At 39.5% G+C, this 25,973-nt stretch overlaps 1 protein-coding gene across 4 annotated transcripts in view; it reads left to right on the forward strand.

The window, feature by feature from the left end:
• The window catches only part of PRIMA1 (proline rich membrane anchor 1), a 73,888-nt gene extending 60,222 nt beyond the window's left edge, over positions 1–13,666 (forward strand). For 2 of the 4 annotated variants that reach the window (XM_075926670.2, XM_006133671.4), the window contains one exon: positions 11,203–13,666. In XM_075926670.2, the coding sequence (XP_075782785.2) occupies positions 11,203–11,302 (100 nt within the window). In that variant the 3' untranslated portion in view covers positions 11,303–13,666. The other 2 variants (XR_012903318.2, XM_089778370.1) reach the window with 2 other exon arrangements.
• The last annotated feature ends 12,307 nt before the right edge of the window (positions 13,667–25,973 follow it).

Here is a 25,973-nt window from a genome sequence, read left to right on the forward strand (position 1 = left end):
TATTCTTTGCTTTACCACAGGCTTCCTATCTACCCTGGAGCAAGTGCCTTAATCACTCTGTCCCTTCTTTGCAATATTTGGGACAATAATTTCCCCCATTCTCAGTTCATCTGGTCTATTTGAATTGTCAGCTTTTTTAGGGAAGGACCTTTCTTTTTATTATGTTATGACAAGTGCCTCACACAATGGGGTCCTGACTTCAGTTCGATTGTCCAGGTGCTACCTTACAGCGATAATAATGAGTTGCCCAAGGTCACATCAGAAGTCTATAGAAGAGCTGGCAATAGAATCCAAGTCTTCTGTGTCTGTCAGGAAAACGTCTCCTTCCCAGTGATGGGTGGTTGTTTTGCTCAGTCATTTCCAAAAGGATAAATAAAATTGCAAAGTGGGATCTCTGTAGGTTTCAGTGTTGTGTTTGTGAGGGTTATGTTTCATTTTTGTTCCAAAGAGGCTGCCCTTCCTTAGGCACATAATGTAGCATAATTCACTGCTTAAGCTTATTTTACCCATATTCCCTTAGCAGATAATTTGGATTTCTTTTATTTAGTGGCTTTTTATCATGCAAAATGGTCAACAAACGGAGTTCATTTTTTACCTTAGGCCCATTTGGTTATCTCTACTGTCATAAAAATCTATCAAAGATATGTTCTGCATTGGAAACAACTGAGGTATAATGCCATACATTAAATCTCTCTAGTCAAAAATTTCTTTTCTAAGTTCTCTTTAGAGGGTTTTTTCAATTAGGAGTTGGAGTGGTTGGGGTAGGATTAAGCTAGGTTGCTATGAGTATTTTTAAATGAAATTGGCTTTATTAAGTAGGCTAGTGTTATAATACCTTCTTTCTTTCTAAAGGCTGGTATCCTGTGGACAACAAGCAAGGGACAGAAGTTAACTCACTAGTTTTAAAGGGAGAATACTTAGTGGTAGTAGGAAATAAGAATGATTTCTGTCCAGCTGGTCTAGATTATGCTATTACACCATACTGAATTTTGATCAGCACCATTGAGAAGTTATTCTGAATTGACATTGAGAATAAGTGTAACAAGGTCTTTCTCAGAAATGTTATTTGTAATCTGAACAGACCAGATCTTCCCTTCAGGCAGTTCCAATGATGGGCTGGACTAGGCAGATCAGAGAAAGAAGAACTTAGACAATCACATTTTATACTCTCTGACCCCTTTAAACACAAGGTCAGGGAGCTTGTAAATGCTGGTGAACAGCTGAAGTGCAGCTCAGCAAAGAGTATTTTGTTCCCAAAAAGAGTGAAAGCAGCATATTTAGTCTTTGCACAAGAAGGGGAGATTTGGCCGCTCTTAAAGACCGTGATGCATCCAAAAGTGGAAATAACCCACAAACCTTCAAAGTCTGCTAAAACGTACCCTAGAAATTGGTCAGCCAAGTCAGCTTGGATCTGGATTTTTAATACTCCAGTCATCTCAATAAATGGATTATGCCCACAAAGCTCATAATACCATCTCCATGTTTTGTTAGTCTTTAAGGTGCTGCAAAGCAGTCACAAGCCTCCAGAGAGACCCAGGTCAGTGTGAACTTCTGGTGATTTGAAAATATGTGAACAAGGCTGTAACATTCAAACTGGATGGAAGCCTAACCTACAAAATAAGGCAGTGGGTGCCTCACTCAAAGCCTGTTAATGCCAATATGATTTGCTGCAATGGTATGAAAATGTGTTTCCTCACAGCTTCTTCAATGTTCCTAGTAGAGTTAGGGAGATACAGATCGGGAAAAATAGGACTTTCAGAATTGTAAGAGAGAAAATGTGTTGACCCATAAAATGTATGCTGCCTTTCTTCTGTAAATCTGATCTGTCACACAAAGGCTTTGCCAAGGTCAGGGCTGTGACTGGCCAGTGGAAATGAGATATCTCTTTAACAGTCTGGAAGATTTGATCAAGAATATCCATTTCCCTTCAGCCACACCAGATTGCTCTGAATGGAGAGTCTAGGGGCCAAGCAAACGTGTAACTGTAGGTCAAGCACAATAATCTAGCCTGAAACATCGACCTAAATAAGGAAGATTCTGCCTAACTAGCTTCTAGATTTTTTCCACATTACAAATACATTTGCTGTTAGTTTAATAAATGAACCCTGAAGAGAATATTGTCTTCCTGAAGGCCTGTTCTGCTCTGTCATGCTGCAGTAAATTAGCAATGAAGTTATAAATCACATTTTACAAACAATCGATTACATGAAACATTTTGGGGGAAACAAAATGCCACAAAAAGTGATGGTGAAGAACAAGTCAACATCTTTTTACATTCTGATATCTTTGCTGCTTAGAAATTAATTTGCCATGGTTTGAACAAGAAAGTGATGCAGCCTACCTATCAATATGAGAGAGTCAAATTTATCAACTTCTTCATTCATTTAGGGTGTTACTGACAGATTTGAGATCAGAATCAGTATAAATTTTACCTGCAAAGTGCCTGCTGCCATATACGGTGTATACCATTTTTGGTAATAAGTCTTTGCTAGTTAGAGTGAGAATGTGGTCATCTTTCTTAAGAATCCAAATGAGGGAACTGATTCTCCTTTTACTTACACCAGTGTAACTCTACTGACTTTACTAAAAAGTCATTCCTGATTTCCACTGATGTGACAGAAGAGAATCAGCCAAATGTATCTTTGTTAATGATTCAATAGTGCTGAGGTCTGAAATCATATTTAAACATGATCAGTTGTATAACATTATAGACATGTTCTCTTTTACACAAAGACCCTTTTACACTATTCTGACACTATTTAAAATGAGTGTATATTACTTTTATAAAAACTTAAAAAACAACAAATAGTCTAGCAGCATCTTAAAGATTAACAAAACATGTAGATGGTATCATGAGCTTTCATGGGCATAACTCATTTCTTCTGGAGTATTAAAAATCCAGATCCAAGAATAAAAAGGGAAGGGAAGGGGAGGGGAGGAAGAAAAAATGGAGAAAAAAGACAGTGACTAGATTGTTCAAGTAGTTACAAGAGGCTGATAAGAACAATTAGCACCTCCATTGTTTGGTTGGTTGGTTAAGTCATTACTTTTATACTCATTTTAAAGTCCCTTTTGCCTTGCCAAAAGGTGTAAAGGGGCTTTAATGTAAGTAACTCTGAAGTCTAGCCATCTGGTCCAAAACAAAATGCAGTTAAAATGTACACCCATTGAAATTGTATAGGTAATGTCAGAGGATCGTAAAAGTTATAGTTCTGGAAAGGATTTCAGTAGGTCATCTAGTATAATCCCCTTCACCCAAGGCAGAACTATGTAATAAGCAAACCGTACATGGCTGATGTGTGTCTAACCTCGTCTTTTAAGCCTCCAGTGATGGAGATGCCACAACCTCCCTAAGCAATTTTTTCTAATGCTAAACTGCCTAGAGAGCTAGAAAGTTTTTCTTAATGTCCAACCTAAACCTTCCTTGCTGCAATTTAAGCTCATTGCTTCTTGTCCTATCCTCAGATGTTAATGAACAATTTTTCTCACTACTCCTTGTAACAACCTTTTATGTATATGAAAACTTTTATGATGTCCCCTGCAATCTTCTCTTCTCCCTACTAAGCAAACCCAAGGCTATGTCTAAACTCGCGGTGTCTTGCGCGAGAAATATGCAAATGAGGCTAAGCATGGACTATCGCCAATCCTCATTTGCATACCTAATGAGCTGCCATTTTTGCAGAAGTACTCTTGCAGCAGAAGTAGCTGTCTACATGGCCCCTTCTTGCACAAGAAAAACCCTCTTGCGCAATGCCGTTATTCCTGAAAATAATCAGCGTAGCAGCATTGCGCAAGAGGGTTTTTCTTGTGCAAGAAGGGGGCCATGTAGACAGCGCCTTCTGGTGCAAGAGCCTCTTCTGCAAAAATGGCAGCTCATTAGGCATGCAAATGAGGCTTGGCGATATAACACACTTAGCCTCATTTGGATATTTCTCGCGCAAGAAGCCACAAGTGTAGACATAGCCCAAATGTTTTAATCTTTCCTCACAAATCATCCCTTTTTTTTCTATTTTCACTCTAATGAAGTAAACTAACAGTGATATATTTGAAATGATAAAAACATTGGGGCAATATTATTTTTAGGTACAGAAATCTAAGTCTCTGGAACATCGTGGCTAGTGTAATTGGAAAATTGAACTGCTTGGAATATGTACAAAAGCTCTGGGGAATTCAGAAGATTGAGCATTGACAAAAATTGAACAGTACTGAGCATGCTTCTGAAACTTGCATGGAGACAGGTGCCTTTTATGGCAATTGTAGAGCATTTTCTTTGAAAGTGTGGGGGAGGTGAATAAGCCAGTGCCCATTTCCTATGACTATTTAGTAGTATGAATGTTACATCTCACGACCTCACTTGGGCCATGTCTATACTAGGAAACTATTTCAAAATTACTAAATTCTACTTAACTCCAGATTTAACAAATTTGAACTAGCATGTCCTCACTACAGGGAAGCATCAAAATGAGGCTGAGGCAGGCTCTGTTAATGTGCATGCGCTACCTCAAACTTAGAGCCCCAGGAAGCACTGGAGAGTAATTCGTTCAAATTACTCCGCGGAGTAGTTATTTTGAAATAATGGCACAGGAACAACCACACTACTGTTATTTCGAAATAACTTTCTGAATTAGCGTTACTCCTGATGAAAAGCAGGAGTACAGAGTTCAAATTCCACAGCTCATTATTTCGAAATAACTGGCTTGGTAGTGTGGACACTCTGCTTACAAAGTATTTCACACCATCCCATTATTCAAGGCCAAAATTCACACATTGCAATAGGAGTGTGCTCAGTTAGTGAGCCAATCTAGTCTGTGCAAATCTCCTGCACTTGTCCCCGGGGATAGGTGGGAGATAGAGAACAGATACCCGGCAGCTCTCTGTCATCAGAACTATAGAGAGGAAGTGCAGGATGGACTTTCAGGATGAGTCTTTTTGGGATCTGCTCCTTCGCTCCTGGTAGAGCTTTCTGACTCCCATCAAAAAAAGAAGCTACCCTTCAGTATTCCATAATCAAATGCTGCCAGAAAAGGGTCCTTTTTTAAAAAAATTGACCTTATAAGTAAGGGTCTGGTGAAAATTCCTTTAGCTGTAGTGGTGGTGATCTGAAACTTTTGCAGCTGAAAGTTCTAGCAAATAATTGTCCTTGGTGCAAAAAAGTTATTTCAGCAGCTGGAGCTGCAATTCACACATCATTTTTATAAAGAAAATGTACTTCTCACCATCAGTCATTATCATCAGCAGTTCATGCACATTTAAGGATTGATTTAACATCCATCACGCAAATTATTTGTCTTTGCTAAAATGTAGATTGTTTCCCCTTTGTTTTCTTTAGATTTATTAAATATACAGGTCACTGATAAGTCACAAGAGAGATTGTCCAATAAAAGTAACATCATTAAATAATGGTATAATGCTTATTCCTCCAGTCCTGTCCTGCTTCTGCTAAATCAGAATGTTTTAAAGCTAGTCCATAATAAACTTGGCAACTTGTCTAGACTTGAAGCATAGTAATCAAATAAATGAATGGCTTTATTCTATATAGTTCCAATGAAACTCATTTATTTTTTCTCTCTAAATCCAGACTGGAAGTTTTAAAGGGCAGGGGACTGGACTTGATGACCTCTCGAGGTCCCTTCCAGTCCTAGTATTCTATGATTCTATGACTGAATTCTTTGACATGTTTATATATAAATGATCCTTTTGTTTTCTGATGCTGTCTCTTTCCTTACTTTGCCATTTGATGCATGACAGGTAACACAGAGATTCTGATGGGAAGGTGGAGAGACATTCTTAGAGAAAGAAACAAGCATGTAACTGAGAAAACAGGAGAAATAGACAACCCACAATTACAATTGCCAATATTTGTTTATGTGGGCTACCTGTAGAACCCTTTTCTTCATCTTTCTATTTATCAACTCCATATTCTTCCGCTTTGGCATATAATTTTACTTAAAGAGATATGGCAAAAATGACAAATTATAGACTTGATTCTTTCCTTTATATCAAAGTCTATCTAATAACGTCATTGACATTAACTGCACCAGTATAAAATTGCTGTGAGGAGAATTAAGTCCTATGTGATTAAGTTCTTAATCACTGTGTTATTAAGAATACCCTTGTTAATATTGAAATAAAATGAAATTATGTACTTTTCACTGCCGGGGCTGTTTACTCTTTCCATTCCACTCACTTTGGCCATTGACAGCAGACTGGTTTTTGGTTCTGCAGACTTCATTGTTGAATTGCGGTGTGCTAGCACAATGCTCACCTATACTTGGTTTTCTAACACCGCAGAGGAATATTCAATCCCTTGGCCTTCTCTCCTCAGGCAACTGTTTTCATCTAGGAACTTATCCACCACTGTGCTCCCTTTTGTACTACTCCAGTGCCAGGGGCTGACAGCTTGGGATTCTACTGGCAAGGGGAACTCTTGCCAGTTTTACTCCACCAGACCCTGGCCCAGAACCCCTATGGGTGTTCAAAGATGGAACTTATTGAGTTTTGTTGTTGTTTTGTTTTGTTTTTGTTGCTTGAATTTGTAGGTATTTCCTGAAATGACCCCCAGAATTGAGTGGGGGTGAGGGGTGGAAAAAAGGTAGCAGGAAGCTACTGATGATGGCTCTTATTTTTATCCATAGCCCTCTAAAAATAGATAGAGAAAAAAATTCTATTCATATTAAATAGTTTTTAAAGCAATCATATTTTGGAATTATGGCTCATTAAAATACTACTGCATTGTTTTACTCCTGTATGTTGATTTCAATAGAAATAAAACCTGCTTTCATTTCACAGATGCACTGAAAACTCCATTTTTCAAGTGTTAGGGAAATATTACATTTTAGAGCCTGATCTTTTTAGTTACTATTCTTTTTCAGCACTGGGCTCAGAAAGCCTCCAACTCCCATTCAGGCAGTTGAGCATTGTACAGGGTTAGGCCCTACCTTTGCAAATTAATTAAAGATTGCCATGCTGAACTAAGCTTTTAGTCCCATTTCTAGGTGGTCCTATCCTCCTGAAGTTTTAATAAACCCATTTGTGGCAAACATTGCAAGGCATGATAATATCTTGTTTAAATTAATAATCCACTGAGCTTTTCTTCTTTTTGTCCAGCAGGTCTTCCACATCCATGCAATATCCTGTGACAGTGAGATAAATAGAGACAGCCCCTCTATTGTATAAAATCAAGATAGATCCACTGACAACAGTGAGTGGAGCTATGCCAAATGCACACCAGCTGAGGATCTGGCCTGAAGGGTTTTGTAAAGCAGGCAAACTATTTTCACTGGTTAGCTAAGATCAAGTGCCCAAAATACTTTTCCTTTAAGAACTTTGCTGAAGAAAGAACATAAAAATGGTGCTTCCATTGCATTGTTGTGATTGCATTTCAGTGTTACAGAGCCCTAGCACAGAAAAGGATGTATATTTTTCTGACAACCGTGATTTATGATTTTCATGACAAATGTTAGGCTTTTATTTACTATTAGGTTCTATACACATGTAAAGTGTATCCATTAAATGGCTGTTCCGCTGCTGTCTTGATTTTAGGATACATCTGCATTAAAGCATACATGGTGGAGAGGTTATTATGGACTCTGACTTTGAAGCACCATTGCACACATATATTGGGAGCCATAGTCACCTGCTTTAAGCAATGCAGAGCTGCATGTACATTTACAACTTTTCTTTATGAAGAAATCGATTTGCTACACATCAACATTCTATGTATAGTAAATTAAACTTTAAAGAGGTGCAAACCGCTTGTTAGAGAATCACCTGTTTCTCCTGACACTGAGTGAGTATTTTGGATGTAACAAGTTCCCCACTTACAGTCTTACTAATCCTGGAGCACTCACCTTACCATGAAAAGCTGTACAGAGGCAGCAATGTATAAATAACAGGACTAGAGCACAGTAATAATCAGACCTCAGTGGTTCAGAACCCAAAAGAGCCAGAGTTGTGTGAATTCATTGTTTCAGGTACCATTTTTATATATTATTTTCACAACAAAATGACTGACCGAGTATTGTTTTACCAACTACAATTGATTAATGACATAAGAAAAGCATCCCGCTGGGTTCATAACTTGGATTGTGAGATTCAATTATTAACCAGAGTTTTAATATCATGTGCTACGAAGAGCCTCAGGAGACACATGAAAAGAGCCACTTGTGCCTTGCAAGCCTCGGTCTGAGTATCACTGATCTAATACTTCACCTTATAGTTTATACAAAGGGAGGTGAAGGGACAGACAATCCTAGCAGATACTAAATGGGAAAAGAGTATTCCTCAGATAGCATGCTATTACAAAAAAGATTCTCATTGAATACATGGATTTCAAAGAAGTTATTAATGCCTAGAAAAAGAAGAGCCTATGAGCTTACACCTCATATATAATCACAGTTTAAGTATTGTAGAAAAGGATGATAGCATTTAACACATACACTGAGTTAACTAAGAGGAGTTAACTAAGAGGAGAATTTGACCCATAAAATTAATACACCTGCAGTACATTTGAGAATAAAAATATAGTTGTTTTGCTTTATTAATGTGAAGCCTAAAGCAGTGATGGATGCCATGACTGGAGAAAGCCATCATGATTTTGATATTATCTTATTCCATTATTTTCAAGCTCTTAGAAACACAATGTTTAAGTGTGTATTAGGGCCCGACAGTTTCTCTAAAGACCTCTGCTCAACTGACGATGGAGAGATCTCACCCACTGTTCCCAGTGAACATTCTAAGATAGATAGGGCACCTCTATATAGTCTTCACACTGTAAAAAACATAGGGAAGAGTGGAGATAATGCACATGAGGCTACGTCTAGACTGCTGGCTTCTTTCAGAAGAAGCTTTTCCGGAAGAGATCTTTTGGAAAAACGTCTTCTGAAAGAGAGCATCCACACTGCCAAAGTGCATCAAAAAAGCGAGCTGCTTTTTTGAAAGATAGCGTACACACTGATTGGACACTATCTCGCATTTCAGCTGTGATTACTATGGATGGAGTGGCCACCAGGGCACCTGTGCTTTTTCCACTTTCCTCTTCTTTTGAAAGAGCTCCCTCTTCCCTGTCCAGAAACACCTTTTTCCAATGGCTTCTTCCTCATAGAAAGAGGTTTACCAATGTCGAAAAAAACCCTCTGTTCTTTCAGGTTTTTTTTTTTTCTTTTTTCTTTTTTTTTTTTGAAAGAACATGATTGCAGTGTGAATGTAAGTAAAGTCTTTTTGGAAAAACAGCCATTTTTTCAAAAAAAAACCTCTATAATATAGACATAGCCTAAGATGGTAGTGAAGGAGACTAGAAAGTGAAAAGGGGGGGAAAAAGAAACAGGGACATAGGGATGAAAAAGAGGAAAGAGAATGAAAAGGCAAAAGAAGAGTCTTAAACAGAGAGCTTCCAAAAAGGAAGTGATACAGGGAAGAAGAGAAACTAGAAGAAAAAGACCCCAGAATGAAGGAAGAAAGATGGCAGAAAAAGAGAATGGAATCAGAGAAAAATAGAAAAATGTTGAACATAAAAAGATGAATAAAATCAAAAGATTGGGATTAGATAAGATAGAAAGTAGACATGATCAAAATTCTCCTGTCTTTCAACAAATATAAAACTAAAATTCAGATTTTGAAATGTTAAAAATTGAATTTTGAAACAATTGGGATTTTTAAAAAATTCATAAAATGTTCCTGTTTCCAGTAGGAAGGAGAGAGGAAGAGAAAAAAAGCCTGCCAACACTTGGTTCTTCATTCCTTTTCTTAGAGATGGCAGTAGTTGGTGCTTTCAATATAAACTAAATATAGGTACAGAACCTGCACAAATGTGTTTCAATTACAGACAAATGTGCATATAACCACCAAAAAAAATATTAACAAAGCTTTGTAGTATTCCCTTCCAATACTGTTGACTCTCTAACAGCTGGAACCACAAGTAGTAATAACAAGCCTTAACTCATCAGCTAGGAAATGCAAAAAAGGTGTTATGTACATTATGATTGGAACAAATTTGTTGTCCTGTAATCATAAACCTTTCAACTAACTTTTTTTCCTGCTGAAATGGTACTATATTGAATTGTCTTGTTATTAACAGTTTATTTCTCATACTTTACCTTGAAAAACCTTCTCAAAACAATGTCAAAGAGATTTTATGTATCGTTATGTTTGCTCCTCTAGTCCTCTTGGCTATACAAAACAAGAAGAAGTGCCTTAAACTAAAAAAGCCAGCATCTTTATGAAAACCACTAGTGCTTTTGCCCTTGCAGTATGATGTACCTTTAACATTCATGTTTACATGAAGTGTATACCACTTTGGAAGAGAGGATTCATGAAGGATGTAGGATGCCTGACTGATGGTTATCCTACATTATGGAAAATGTTCAGATATGAAACTTACACTCAAGTCTCTCTCTTTAGAGACCCTTTGAAATACAGAGCAGTGATGCATTTATTCAGTGATTGTTTTAGTTACTTACTGGTATAGATTTCTGCCCCTACAGCCCATTACTGGAAGTTCACTACTTCCAGGTTGCAGACTGTTACCAACTAGTGACAATGGTAAATAGAGGGGCAGGTTCAGTTGTTAGCCTGACTGGACTGAATGGCACACAGGTTCAAATCTAACCCATTTTGTTACCAACTGAAAACTTTTACTTTATCACTGCTCAGTGGATTATGTGAAATGAGTTGAAATTTAGTTCCTCGTGGGCCTGTTTTTTCATTATCACAGTTTGGTCATCATTACTTGGTCTTTTCAAGAGAGAGGCCAAGGAAGGATTGAACAAGCATGGAGACTGGAGCTGCTTTCGCTCCGAAACAAATTTGAAGCACTATGGTGGTGGGTGATGTGAGAAAACTTGCTTGCTAGCTAAATCATGAATTCTTTTTCCAAGGCCTGTCATTCCTGCAAGCAAATTCACTTACATATATACCAATTAAATACTGTTCGGTCTAAAAAGCCAAAGACCCTATGATATAACATAAGTAGCTGAATCTACATGTTCAAGAGAGAGCAGAAGGTTGGGGAAAAACAAATTCTGATTTAACCTATATACAGAAAGGGATAAAATGAAACATTGTTGTCTAGAAAACATTCTAATTATTCACCTAGGACACTTTTGAAATCTTTGTTTTCAGTCTATATCAATAATAAAGATTATATTTCTCTGTCCTTTCTTCTCTCCTTCCTCATTTGTCCTTGAACCTGTGTGATCACCTAAGGAAACCACTGAGAAAAGAAGAGAATGGAACAAGTCGAGCTGAATATGCAATGACGTCCTCCCGAAGCAACAAAACAGCTGATAACAATGCAGTTGTATAATCCCCAGGACCCCGACAGTATATGGGAGATGTTAAACTTTAAAAGCACATACACAAAGTATGCAAGGTGGGTGAAATAAGGAAGTGAAAGGAGCTCTGTGGCCATGGACTACATTTCAGGAATAGTGCACGCATCAGTTATTCAGAGAAGAAAAGCAGACTGCTCTTCAGTCTTGCTGATTGTCAAAGGAAGATAAACTTGCCAATCAGGGCTACCCAGAAAAAAGACCTCACAAAGGCATAATCACTGCATGCCACATCTGTTGAAAGCAACATCATGATGCCTCCAGCTTCTTCATTTCCCCCTCTTTTCTATTTTTGATTGTTCATAAAGAGCTGCTTAAATATGGTCCTTTGAGGTGAAGATGATTTGCCAGAGTGGCAGCATTTTATTATAAATGGGTGGAAGTCATCATCTGCAAGCTTCTCCAGCTTGTGCAGAGTTTCTTTTACAAGCTAGAAGCTTTGTAGTCTCAATTAATTATTACTTTGTTATTACAAGGGAAAGGGTTTCCATTAATTCACCAAGCAACCAAAAAGTGCATGAACTTGTGAGTTAACCCAGGAAATACAGCTGCAGTCTGGTGACTATGCAATTTCCATGGCTGAAGACATGGTTTTAAAACAAAAGGAGTCAAACTATGATCATTGGCAATTAGCATAGCTTATTCAAAATAGTTTAATATTAAAGGGTGCTTTGACTGTTACTTCATAATCAGCCTCTATTTTCTCCCTGCATATCCTTTATTGCCTAGCTTTAAATGGGTTCTAGATTTCTCCTCCTCTGTGAAGTTCTGCACATTTACTGTATTTGCACCACCAGATCCATCAGAAAATCCCTCTAGAAAGGATTGTGTTTACATTTTGGAGTGAATATTTGGGATTGACCACGTTGAAAGAACTGGCAACACTGGAAACTGAAGTCCTCCTTATCCACTGATCAACTGCTGGGGCAGAAAACAAGTATCATATCTTGAAGGTTTAGCATTTCCTGAGCTGGCCCGCCAAGGATTTTGTAGGCCTGACTTAGAGGACTATTTACTAGCGACTAGTAAATCGGTGTGCCAGTATTAGCTCAGTCCTCTGCGATTCCTGAGCAGAGACTGCCAATTGTGCCAAATTCTATGTTATAGTTTTGTGTTGTACCTTTTTCGTGACATGGGTTGCAGAGTATTAAAAATGAAGATAACTCCATCAGACTCATTTCACTAAGGATCTCAGGTTAGATTTAATCAGTAGTCCTCTAGGGTAAAGGCCAGTGTTTAGTCCACATCATTCCCCACCCCAAACTTCTGACCTAGTATATTTGATTTTTTTATTTTTGTCATTCAATATATATGTCCCCATTTATCACTGTACAGAAAGTAGTAATACAGTGAAAAGAAAAAGTTATACCACATGCTGGCTTCTCATCTTGCTGTCAAGCTTCAATAATTGTCTCTGTGTCAAACAAGGCATTGCAGTCTCATTGCATAAAATAACTGCACCTTGGCATTATGTCAATAATGAAAAATGTTGATACTTTTGGTTTTACGTAAGAATGGACCGGAGCTGCAGAACTTGGATCTGGATTTCCTATACCACAGTGTTTGAGGCTTTTCTATGTCTAGGGAAGGGGTTTACTGTTTGGCCAGTTATGTGGATATGGGAAAGCTGTGAAATTTGGATTCTAAAGCATTTCTCTGCTGGAGTTCTGGGATACTAAGATAAATTGTTTTGGTTCAGGGCCAAAACTAGTTTTGTTTTGTTTTTATTCCTAATGAATGGGTAGGGTATATGTAAAGATATATATCCTTTCATTGACAAAACAAAATGCTGCTATATATTGTTTTTGAGGATTCTATGGAGTTATTTGAGTAGCTGTTCAGAGTGTCATTCCTATGTAGCAATTTAGGTACATGAATATTATTTTTTAAATGTCATGTCTTTCTTGGGGTGGAGTGAATGCAAATGTGAAAAGCAGCAAGTAACCCTTCACCCCAAAATCTTGATCGTATATTTCCCTCCTATATTTATATTGTATGCTTGCACAAAATACATTGATATGTTTTAGGTGGAATTAACAACATCATAATTTACAATTTGAATCTATTGTCTCAAGTATTTATTGCCTAAGGCAATTATCCCTAAATACCACATAAAACATTTTAATAGCTTTCCAGAGTTTCTTAATCCATAAGATTATTTTGGTATAGTTACTTATGTTTTGTCTTTTTAATTTTGTTAAAAATTGTCTTTCACATAACTGTGCCATAGTTTGAGATTGGTTGCATGCGTAGCTGAGTATGTAGTATGAACATAGCCCAGACTCCATATTAGCACTTTATTTTGATCCTCTCTGAATTTCTTTATTTCCTAGTAAAGCTTTAAAGACATGCTCTGTGAGGCCAAGATTACCAAGGGGTTTGCAGATCACCATGTCTAGAAAATGTATATTTTTGCAACAAAAATCTAAGCACAGGCCATTAAGGTTTAATCCTAATCTCATTGATTTCAATGGAAAGAGAATCTTACCCATGACGAAGATGTAATCCAAACTTAATCCATACACTCTAAACTATGTACAATGGAGTATGTGACCCAAACAGTGAACACAAATGAGGAGGAAGCATGTTCAATGGAAAGAGCTCTGGATGGGGACCTAGGTTTTATTGTCAGTTCTGCCATGGACCTGCAGGGTGAGTTTTAGAAAGTTACTCTACTTTTTGTGCCCCAGTTCATAATAAGAACATAAGAACGGCCGTACTGGTCAGACCAAAGGTCCATCCAGCCCAGTAGCCTGTCTGCTGACACTGGCCAGCACCAGGTGCCCCAGAGAGGGTGGACCGAAGACAATGATCAAGCGATTTGTCTCCTGCCATCCCTCTCCAGCCTCTGAGAAACAGAGGCCAGGGACACTATTTCTATCCCCTGGCTAATAGCCTTTTATGGACCTAACCTCCGTGAAATTATCTAGCTTCTCTTTAAATTCTGTTATAGTCCTAGCCTTCACAGCTTCCTCTGGCAAGGAGTTCCACAGGTTGACTACACGCTGTATGAAGAAGAACTTTCTTTTATTAGTTTTAAACATGCTACCCATTAATTTAATTTGGTGTCCTCTAGTTCTTCTATTATGGGAACTAATAAATAACTTTTCTTTATCCACTCTCTCCATACCACTCATGATTTTATATACCTCTATCATATCCCCCCTCAGTCTCCTCTTTTTTAAACTGAAAAGTCCCAGTCGTTTTAACCTCTCTTCATATGGGACCCATTCCAAACCCCTAATCATTTTAGTTGCCCTTTTCTGAACCGTTTCCAAGGCCAAAATATCTTTTTTGAGGTGAGGAGACCACATCTGTACACAGTATTCAAGATGTGGGCGTACCATAGTTTTATACAGGGGCAGTAAGATATTCTGGGTCTTATTTTCTATCCCTTTCTTAATAATTCCTAGCATCCTATTTGCCTTTTTGACCGCCGCTGCACACTGTGTGGAAGTTTTCAGAGAACTATCCACGATAACTCCAAGATCTCTTTCCTGATTTGTCATAGCCAAATTCGCCCCCATCATACTGTACGTATAATTGGGGTTATTTTTCCCCAATGTGCATTACTTTACACTTACCCACATTAAATTTCATTTGCCATTTTGTTGCCCATGTAATGATACATGCTTTCCTTATGACAGTGACTTGAGATATATAATGGCAAACTCTAAATAGGCACTAAGTAATAACCAGATTTGTGGACAATTTCAATAAGCATACTAAGGCATGTTAATTATAAATTGTTGTTCACCATACTATTGATCTGTTATTGCTGACTGTGCAGCTCAATACATTTAAAAGGTAAACAAATCTAAAATTATTTCATTGTTTGCTGGCCAAATTAGGACAGCAACAATTAAAATAAAAATAAGCAATTTCTCCTCTCTGCTTTGTCAAAGAAACTTTACTTTGAACATTCACAGATTGTGCTTTTGGAATAGGTAGAAAATTCTGCAGGGATAATTTTGCTTTTATAATCCTGACTTCTTCTCTTGCACTGAAATACACGGCAGCAAAACTGGCATCTTGAGCATGGCACTGGGGAAAATATACTGTATGCAAGTTCCAATCTTTAGAAAAAAAGAACAGTACGTAAACTTGTGTAGCTTTCTGATGAATTCAGGGTTTTGCTTAAGACTGCAAAGCTTAAATAAGGGGGCTTGTCTGCTCCTTTAGCCCACATTTAATTAAATATAAAAGGAACATAGCAATCATGGCAGATACATGTTGCATTTCAATAGTAACCCTGTACAGCAGGAATTGGTGATTCAAAATAGAAATTTACAGGATTTAAAGTGTAATTTGGGCCTCTGGATTTAAAGTGTAATTTTGGCCTCTAAAATGATAAAATGTGGAAAATCCCTATATACCCAGCAGATACACCAGACGAGGGTATGACCTACGATGTGAAGTCAAGGTGATTTACACTTACTAAAGATCTGATTTAAAGTTATGATTTTCTAGATTTGCAGTCCTCTGCTACCAAGATAAGACTTAATTTAGTGACTATATCCCCAACCATTAATCATGGTCAGACTTGCACATATACTAGCTGCATATTTTATTTCTGAGACAATGGATCTAACTTTAAATAAATAAATATTTGCAATTAGAAGACTTATAACTGAGGCAAACTCTTAAGGATCTGATTCTGCAAAGTGCTGTGCATCCAACTCACACTGACATCAAGAGAGCTCAAGGTGCTTAGCCCCTTGCTAATTCAGATACAACACACACGACCAACATGGAGCCCAGACCTTGCTTGAAAACTGCAAAAACAAACTACAAAGGACAGACTAGGTTTAAAAGGTATAGATTATACACATGCAGACCTGATTCTCCACAGCCTTGCATTTTGTGTTGTCATTTACACTATGCAATGTGGGTAGAAACCTATTATTCTGATTCTCTGGCATCTGATTTGGCTCACTTTGCATTGGTCCAAATGAATATACATAGTGTAACACAGTGGAAAATCAGGCCTATTATAAATATATATATTTAAAATACTCCCTGCATCTGTACAAATAAAAATATGATTTTATACTGCAAAGATAATATGTTAAAATTAATGCATGAATGTAAATATTCTGAGATCTGCCTTCTTAACTGTGTACCACATGTACAGATGAAAACAAATATTGTTTATAGGAAATCTGTATCGGTGGTAAATGACTAAAGAGAAAAGAATCAGAATTAATGTTGTCATGTTTCTCAAACAAGCCATTAATGTATATTTAGAACTTAAGGAAATTGCTCAATAAGTATGTTCTGTACCAAAAACTGTGTTGCATATACAGATTGTGCAGTACCCTATTTAAAAAGGCACCATAATCAATTTTTATTTTAAATAAAAATGTACTTATAAGAAGTTTCTTGTGTCTTGTCATTTGAATAGCTGAGAATCTATATGCATCAAGGGAAAACAGAAAAACACAATGAAGTAAGTGTTTTAAGGGCTCTTCTAATGTCCCCTGTATTAACTATAATTATTTAAAAATATAGTGTGTTGTGATTTCAAAACAAATTGGGGCTATTGTCTACATCCTGTACTTCTCTGGGTTCCAATTATATTCTCTTCACCAGTGCTTCCATTAGTATATGGCAGGTCTGGGCAAAATGTGGCCCAGGGGCCGGATCCAGCCTACCAAGCAACCAAATCCAGCCCACAGATTCAGCAGGGAGCCTTAGGCAAACTTGCTGCTTGTCCATACAGCTCAGAAAAGGTTACCACAGCCATTTCTGTCTCTCAGCTATGAGCCCAGAGGAAGAGTGCTTCATGTGCTGCTCCTTCCCCCAGCACAATCCCACTGGCTGATTTCTGGCCAATAGGAACTGTCTGTTTGAAAAACAAGCAGTGGGCAAAGCACCACTCGCCCCTCCCTTCAGGCTCTTATTCACCATCGCACATGGCCCCGGCAACCTGTGAGGGGGGCAAAGCAGGCAGGCAGGCAGGCAGGCTGGCTGGCTGCCTAAGAAACCTGCTGGGCTGTTGGCTGGGAGTCACCCAGGTAAGTCTCCTAGCCAGAGCCTGCCTCTGGCACCCCAGGTCCTTCCTTCCCTCAACCCTCTGCCTCCCCACTCCTGCCCTTTTACCCCATAAAAGCCAAACCCTCTTTCCTTCTCCTGAACCCATACCCCCTGCAAGGCACTGCATCCCAATCTGTTGCCCAAGGTAACAACCCAAATCACTGCACTCCTCCTGCACCCCAGTCCTCTGCCCTAGCTCACAATCCAAACCCCTGCACCCTAATCCCTTGCCCTAGGTCACAACTGCATACTTCACTCGAACTGGCTCCCAGACCTCACACCCTTTTCTGCACCCCAATCCCTTACCCCCAGGCTCCCTTCTGTACCCAACCTGCATCCCAGACCCCCATACCTCCTCCATTAATGTCAGGGAAGTGTGGCCCTCGACCACTTTCCAAAATCTTGGAGTGGCCCCTCATCAAAAATTCTTGCCCACCCTTGGTATATGCACTGTATCAGCCAAAATCTTGAGGTCCCTATTTGTACTTCCCATACCATATGGGATACAAATGCAAAATTCTTGATTGCACTTTAGTAAGTTATAGCACTGAAGCCTCTCTCCCTTGCCTTAAGGATGAACCCACAGTGTGACTTCTGTGCTGAACCTCACCTTTCAACATTACACACTCTAAATCCCAAAAGATCTTTGACTCGGAGGCTGCAGACGCATAAAAATGGGAACCGGGAAGTTGATACATTTTAGTTGCAGGGAAAAGTGGTGAAAAAATAACTTTGGTAGAGCCAAGGAATTAAACTAGTATTATGTTACAGCTACCCATAAAGATTAGACACAACTGGCATTTTCGATCTATTAGGCTCAATGGTATCATATCTGGGGGAAGTAAGAATAGATTCAGCTGAGTTTCTCCATTTTGCCTAATAAAAATACTGCTTATCTTGAAGGTACATTCTTTACCTTTCACATCATTATCCATTTATTTGTGTATTAACATCCAGAAAATTACATAACTTTATAGTTTAGCACTCATAAGAGTCAGAGGAAAAGTTCTGCCAAGTTTGGGCCAATTCAATTGAACAACACCAATTTATCCCATTTCAGAACCTGGACCTTTGTATGGAAGCACAGGGAATTATCTTCCAATATATAGGAATCTTGGTGGATTTTAATGCCCAAGAGCAGTACAATAGCTGGCTTAATTGATACAGTTTAATAGCTTTCGATAGTTCTTTGAAAATGATTTCATACTCCAGTTTATTTAAAGAGCTTCCTGAACTGAAAAACAAATCCAAAACCAATGCAAAATTCTTGATTGCAATTTAGTAAGTTATAGCAATAAATCATAATATCATAATACATAGTTATAACAAAAAGCACCACAATTAACACCCTACACCAATGGTGGTCAACCTGCAGCCTGCAAATCAGCTATTTGTGGTTCTTCCAGCTCTGGGAGTGAGGGAGAGGAACGTGGATGGAGTGTGAATCAGGTGATTCGTGACACTCCAAAAGTGCTGGGAAGGAGAGGGAGGGGAGGAAGTGCGGGGCTCTGATGCCCCAGTGCATGAGAGGCATGTGAGGGAAGGGAGCAGACAGGGGATTCACGGGGCATAGGTGGAACCCTAGTGAACTGCTGCAGCCCACTGAAGTGCCTCGTCTCTAAGGCCACATCTCCAATTGTTCCCCTGGAGATCAATCCTCTGGCATTTGATTAAGCAGATCTAGTAACGACCCAGTGAATCGAATGCTGAGGGCACCCCCCAGTTGGCCCCAGTACTCCTTTATTCATGAAGAATAAGGGAAGTCAATGGGAGAGTTTGCTCCCATTGACCTCCTGCTGTAAAGTTCTAAGCTCAGCTTACGGTATGTTGACTCCATCTACATTATTTACGTAGCTGATGTTGCGTACCTTAAGCTGAACATCCGAGTCTAGTATAGACCTGCCCTAAGGGCCCATCCCCAGGAACAAGGCTTTCTGTGGGATACCAATGAAGTAACTAGGCTACTGGGTTTTGGTGTTGTTCAGAGAGAGAGGCTGCATCTAGACTGGCATGATTTTGAGCAAATACTTTTAACAGAAAATTGTTTCCGTTAAAAGTATTTGCGCAAGAGAGCGTCTATACTGGCATGTGCCTTTGTGCAAAAGATTTGCTTTTGCGCAAAAGCATCCGTGCCCAGTGTAGACACTCTCTTGAGCAAGAAAGCTCCGATGGCCATTTTAGCCATCAAGCTTTCTTGCGCAAGAAATTAACTTGTCTGTCTACACTGGCCCTCTTGCTCAAGAATACTTGCGCAAGAGGGCTTATCCCTGAGTGGGAGCAGCGGAGTATTTGCGCAAGAACCACTGATTTTGTACAGTACAAAGTCAGTGTTCTTGCACAAATACTTGCAGCCAGTCTAGATGCAGCCAGAGAGTTCTTTCTGCATAATCACGATCAAACACATTTCAGTGATTTCATTTGGAGAGAAGTTCTGCTGAGGACCCCAGCATTTTAATGGAAGATGCCTAATACAATTACTTTATAAACAACAGTTTTCTTTGTGTCTGACAGATACTTTACAGCGGTCACACTTGAAAAGGACAGAAGTCATTGTCTTAGAATGAAAGAAAGATATGGTATTAATAAATTGCTAACATTCATAGTTTAAATTAAATATTCTTCTGACCACCAAATGTATTTCCCCTTCCTCCATGTCTGGTCTTTTAACAAGCATAATACCTGGCTTCTTAATATCCTTTCTATGGCTATTATGCATTTAACAATTTTAGGGACCAAAATTATTTAAATACAAACTAATAGAACAGCTGCCCTCAGAGGTGACACAGATCTAATTCAATTTGTCTGTATTCAAGACAAATACTAAGTATTAAAAATCCTAGCGTGTTACAAACTATTGTGTATCATATTTAAATACTATCACTCATTGTCAGATTTAAAATAGCTCCCATCTCCTTAGAAAGCATCATGTCAAGGTCCTATTCTGGACCTCAGCACAGGTTGAAATAAAGATTAATGATTCTCTTTAGTGCTACAAGTCAGACTCATGCTCTCATTCTTGCTAATGTAATAGCTGTCTGATTTTGTTAGACTGCCCTGCCATCATATAAAAATGAACAAGTCTTTACATGGAGGCTGAAAACTGTGCTGGTACCACACTCAGGCTACATGTACACTACTAACTTAAGTTACATTGATCATCCACCACTGTAATTAAACTGCTTTTGCAAGTCCACACAACACTCCTTGTTATGGCAGTGTATGTCCCACAGTATCCCACTGTGCCACCATCTGCCACTGTGCATTCTGGGAATGGATAGCAAATGCTTCCTGGGGGCAGGTTCAGCAGCCCATGAGGCACTTCACCTATCCCATGGGCCTCTGACTATATTTCACATTGCTTTTCAACAGGCCCTTAAACTGCACACTCACCATCTTCATCTGAAATCTTGTGATGAGGATTATGAATGCAATACAACTGATCCTTCAGTATTTCATGAGGTGCAAATCTGATGACTCCATGGTGTCTGCCCTGCTGTGTACCATGGGAAGAACCCATTTAAGATTGCTGTTGGTGTTTACGAAGCAGCTGCACATGGTGGACCATCACTACTGGGCTCGAGGAAACAAGCACTGAGTGGTGATTCACTCACTGATGGTGGGGTGAGGAGTAAAAGTTGCAGAATTTTGAGATGTCCAAAGCCACTTTATTGGAATCATGTGTGGAGCTTGTCCCTGCCCTGCTGTGCAAGGACGCCAGAATGAGAGCTGCCCTCATGGCAGAGAAGCAAGTGGAAGTGGGTAATTCCAGACTGCCACCAGTCTGTTTGGAGTTGGGAAGCCACCACGGGAGCTGCAGTGATATAAGAGTACAGGGCCATTAATCACCTCCTCCTATGAAAGCCCAGGACTCTGGGCAATATGCACCTCTACTGTTTTGTTAAAAAATGCTCCCTTTTGTAAACAAAAATGTATCGTGTGGACATGGCCTCAGTCTCAGGCAAGCAGGTGCCATAGTGTTTACTCCTCAGCCTTTTACTGAGGACTGATTCATACATCATTTAACTGAAACAGGAACTTCTTTCTTGAAGGGCTAAATTATGGCTTTTGGGAGCCAAAGAGTGTGGGGGGCGGGGGCGGGGTGGGGACTTGCAGCATACAAAGGTGTGGGAGAGAGGCAATGTGTCTGTGGAAGGTGCAGCACTGGATAGATACGCATCTTTGGTATAGTCTACACTGGAAAAGGTTTGTTGGTATAGCTATGCCTGTATACCTCCTAAGTAATGTAAATGCAGCTTCCCACAGCAAAGATGTGCTTTGGCTATCAAGCTTATACCAGTTTTTTGTCTGAAATAGGATCTCTCAGCCAAAGCATTTTTTGGTATAACTGTTGATACTAGAGTTCTTCCCTCCCCCCCCCCAAAAAGAAACATACACACACGCACACACACTTAAATCATTGTTTAGGAGTGGGGCTGCAGATGAGGGGTTCAATATGCAGGCTCCTCCAGGGAGAGAGGACAATTCCAGGCCTCTCTCACCACAGCAGCTTGGGTCCAGGTAAGAAGCGCCTGTCCATGGCCACAGTTGGGGGAGAGGTGCATGTGCCCCAGCTGGGGGACAGACAGACACACAAACTCCCTCAGATATATGGTAAATAGCTGTCCTTTTCCCCATCTCTGTCCCTGCTGCCCTAGTGGGGTTATAGCCATCCCAGTTGCTGTCATTGGCCCCTAGCTGCACCCCTGTGGTCATTCCACAGTAAAACTGTCCCTGCTACAATAGCTTCCCCTTTCCATTGTATGAGGGGGGAAAAAATCACATTCCAGGCACATCCTATTGTCCTGGCACAACCAAACCCTGACCGTGTTTTAAGTTATGAGAAGAGGAGCTGCATACCAAATTTGGTGGTCTTAGCTCTTACGGAGTAGGAGGAGTTCTTGATCAAATAAATACACAAAGACAGACTCTCTCAAATATATGTTACCCCAACTGTCATTTTTATAATTGCAAAAGTTTTAGTGAGAACTCTTCAGTGTAGCCCTGGTAAGTCACCAGTGTGCAGGGAGGACAAGATCATGCTCCTATATATGATTAATTTCCCCTTTCATTAGCAATTTAAAATGGAAACTCTGACAGACTCTTAACTTCTACTGGTGCATATGAACAGTAGCACTAGAATATACAAGTCCTATTATGACTGATAAATGCCACACCTTCTTTCTGGGATGTTAGTTTCTTTAATCTACAAGTCTTTAGTAAGACTGGATGTCTGTATATATAATATATTGTCTCTGACCTGTCTAGACAAAGGAAGGCTATTGGTAAATAGGAGCTGGCAGGTTTGCTTTTACATTACACTGACAGATAATAAGGTTTTGAGTGGAAAGGTGAGTGCATTTCCCTTCAAGTGGTAGAGTTGAGCGTCACCTCCCACCCCTCCCCACTCAGAAATGCTTTCAGTATTTAGGGTTTCATATAACACAAACATAGTCAGAAGCAAACAGAGACTGAAGAGAAAAGCAGCAGCATGAAACCCACATCCAAGTGAATGAGCCTGTGAGCTAAAGACAGCCTTTCCCATTTGGATTTGGATTTGGAGTATAATTCAATTAGACATTTCAAGCAATGTAAACATTCATGCATTGTCCAGTATCAAAGCATGAACTGTTTCAGCAGCAAACAAGACCTGACAGCCTTAGCAGGTCAAGTAAAAATCCCAATGTTTAAAATCCCAGAAAAACCCTTACTTAATCAATGCCTCCTGGGGGAAAAAATGGAAATGGCAGTGAGAAGTGTATATTCCAATTAGTGGGTTCACACCTCATTTGCAGTCATCTGCTTAATAGACTTCTTTAAGCACTAGTATCTTCTCTTCAGAGGGAGATTAAAATACAAATGCCCCTGACAGCCCATCTGTTATACCTCTAATGATAGTGGAGAGGCCAGCATTTAGACAACAGAACTCAATGGATTTTAAGCAGCTCATTAAAGGCCTGATTGGAAATCCAGGTTCCATTGTGTTCATACACATAGCAGGAGAAAGTCCCTGCCTTGAAACACAATTCAAACACAGATAAAGTATTGGCAGGAAATTGAGGCATAGAGATTAAGTGACTTGCTCAAGGTCACTCGGAAGGTGTCTAATAAAGCAAGGATTAAACCTCAGACTACCAAATCCAGTGCTTTAGTGAAATCTACTATGTGGTTTTAAAGAGTTTGTCTGTCTGTCTGTGTGTTTGTCTGAGCCCCTCCTCACCCCCAACCCTGACTCCTGCATCCCCCACTCTCCTAGCACCCTGTGCTGAGCCCCCCAAAATCTCCAAACCCCTGTTCTGACCTCTGCACCCCCCACATCCATACCCAGAGCTCCCCCACATCCTGACACTCCCTAGTCCCCTCCTTTAAGCCCCCCACACTCCACCCCACCCTTACAATTCTTGCAGGTACTGTTGCATCACAATTCCCCCCAACTTCCTGCCCTGAGCCCTCCCTGCAGGGGCGGGTTGTGATATGAAAAATAGATGAACATACAATAGGATTGCTTCTCAGTAAACTTTACAGGAAAGAAATAAAATGGAGAAATTTGGAGTACTGCTCTTTTTCGGGCACAGCTAAATCAATGAGTAAGGTCTGAAAACTCCTCCTAAACAGTAAGAGCTAGGTCTAACAAATTCATTATATAGCTTCATTACTTAAAGCAACATCAAGGTTTCACTGTGCCAGGCAAATGGGGTGTGCCTGCAATGGGATTGCTTCTCATAAAACCATACCAAAAATAGAATCACCAGACAGGTGAAAGAGGCTGGCTGGAGCAATGTCCCCTTCTCTCCCAGGACTGCCCCAGCTCCCAGCCTCCCACCTCCCAGGCACCCTTTAGGAAGGGCGGGGGAACATTGCTATAGGTTCCCCTTCATCAGAGAGTGAAGGGAAACTGCAATTTGCTGCACTCCTCGCTCTGGCTGGGAAGCACAGGGGACAGACAAAGCTGGACCTGCCCAGCTGGCGGACAAGCATCCCTTTCCCTGCTGTGCTCGCTCGAGCTGTAGTGGCTATGTCTCACCTGGCCCCAAGCTGTTGCAATGAGAGAGGTCTGGAGTAGTCATCTCTCCTTGGGGAAGCCTGCATACTGAACCCCTCAACCACAGCCCCACCCGGGGCAATGATTCAAATGAAGCATGCACATTTTCATTTTATTTAAAAAAAAACAAAAAATTCCTTGAGTTAAGGACCCGAGCAATGCTGGGTAAATCTTCGTGTCATGTATATACATGTACCTCCACAGCATTGCCTGGCTAATGATCTCAAAGTGTTTTGCCAACACAAATGATGTTATAGCTACAAAAATAACCTCATTTTTAGATGGATAAGATTATGGCACTGAGGTTCCCAGATTATCCAAATTCAAATGCAAGTGGGCATGCAAACAGAATCCAGGAACTCCAAACACAACACCATTTATCTCAGTAACATTTGTGTCTTTCATTGAACAACCGAAGCAATGAGTGTAATAAACTGTTGCCTACTTACTCTCTTTTAATGTGTTACCATAGCAATAGTCACTGATGCTAAAAGATTTATTACTGCTGTCTTCTCCCTGCTGGTAAAGTTTTGGGTACATAGGCTATGATTGAAGACAGTGAATATTTCTTTTAAAACTATTTTTCTTCCCTATCCCTGAATCTTAACACAAGGTCTGTAGTCCAACATGCACAATAGTTCACATCTCTCATTACTTATTCCTGTTTGGGGTTTTATGGACAACTGCCGTGAGTGGCAGACACCTTAAATCAATACATCAATAGGCTTGAAATAAAGGAATTTTTTAAATTAAGCAGCATACAGTTTAACAAATGCTATTAATCTTACACGTACATCACATCTTTTCATTTTGAAGACTCCCCCAAATCAATGATCAGTTTATACTATGTGCTCGAGATGTATGCAAAAGTCAACGGGATTAAAAACTCACTTGCCTCCTTCTCCTTACCTCTCTGTTCAGCAACTATATATAATTGCAATCCCTGTCTGATATTTAAGCATAAAATTTAGAGCCCTGCATGGATACAAAATTAGTAACCACATCAATAGCCACAAAAATGAGCTTGCTGATGCATGAGAAGGTAAAGAATTTGTATAGCTCTCATAGGTTTGTTGGCTCTCCAGGACTAAAAGCAGTAAAAACAGTATAGGTTTATTTTATTGACTTTACTGACTATGAATCTATCTAAACTATCTATTGAGCACAATGGACCCATTTTACAGTCTCAGAGAGGTTGACATATTAGTCTGTAACTTTAAAAACAATGAATAGTCCTGTGGCACCTTATGTACTCATCTGATGAAGTGGATTTTTGCCTATGAAAGCTCATGATGCTATATATTTTTGTTCGTTTCTAAGGTGCCACAGTACTACTTGTCCATTTTACAGAGCCACCTTTCAAAGTAAAGCCATAGTTGTAAGACTTTTACATTTTTCACCAAAATCCTTCAATTATTTACATCTGAAATAGTGAACAAATCCATCATATATTTGGGGTGATAATCCAAGAACTGCCTTGAAAATTAGTTTTAATTTATTATAATGATTTCTAGTGACTTAATCCCATTTGTTTGTATTACTGTACATCTGGATGTGCTAACCAAGTTCAC

The sequence above is a fragment of the Pelodiscus sinensis genome, chromosome 5 (genome assembly GCF_052426305.1).
Source record: "Pelodiscus sinensis isolate ZL-2025 chromosome 5, ASM5242630v1, whole genome shotgun sequence".
NCBI lineage: Eukaryota > Metazoa > Chordata > Testudines > Trionychidae > Pelodiscus > Pelodiscus sinensis.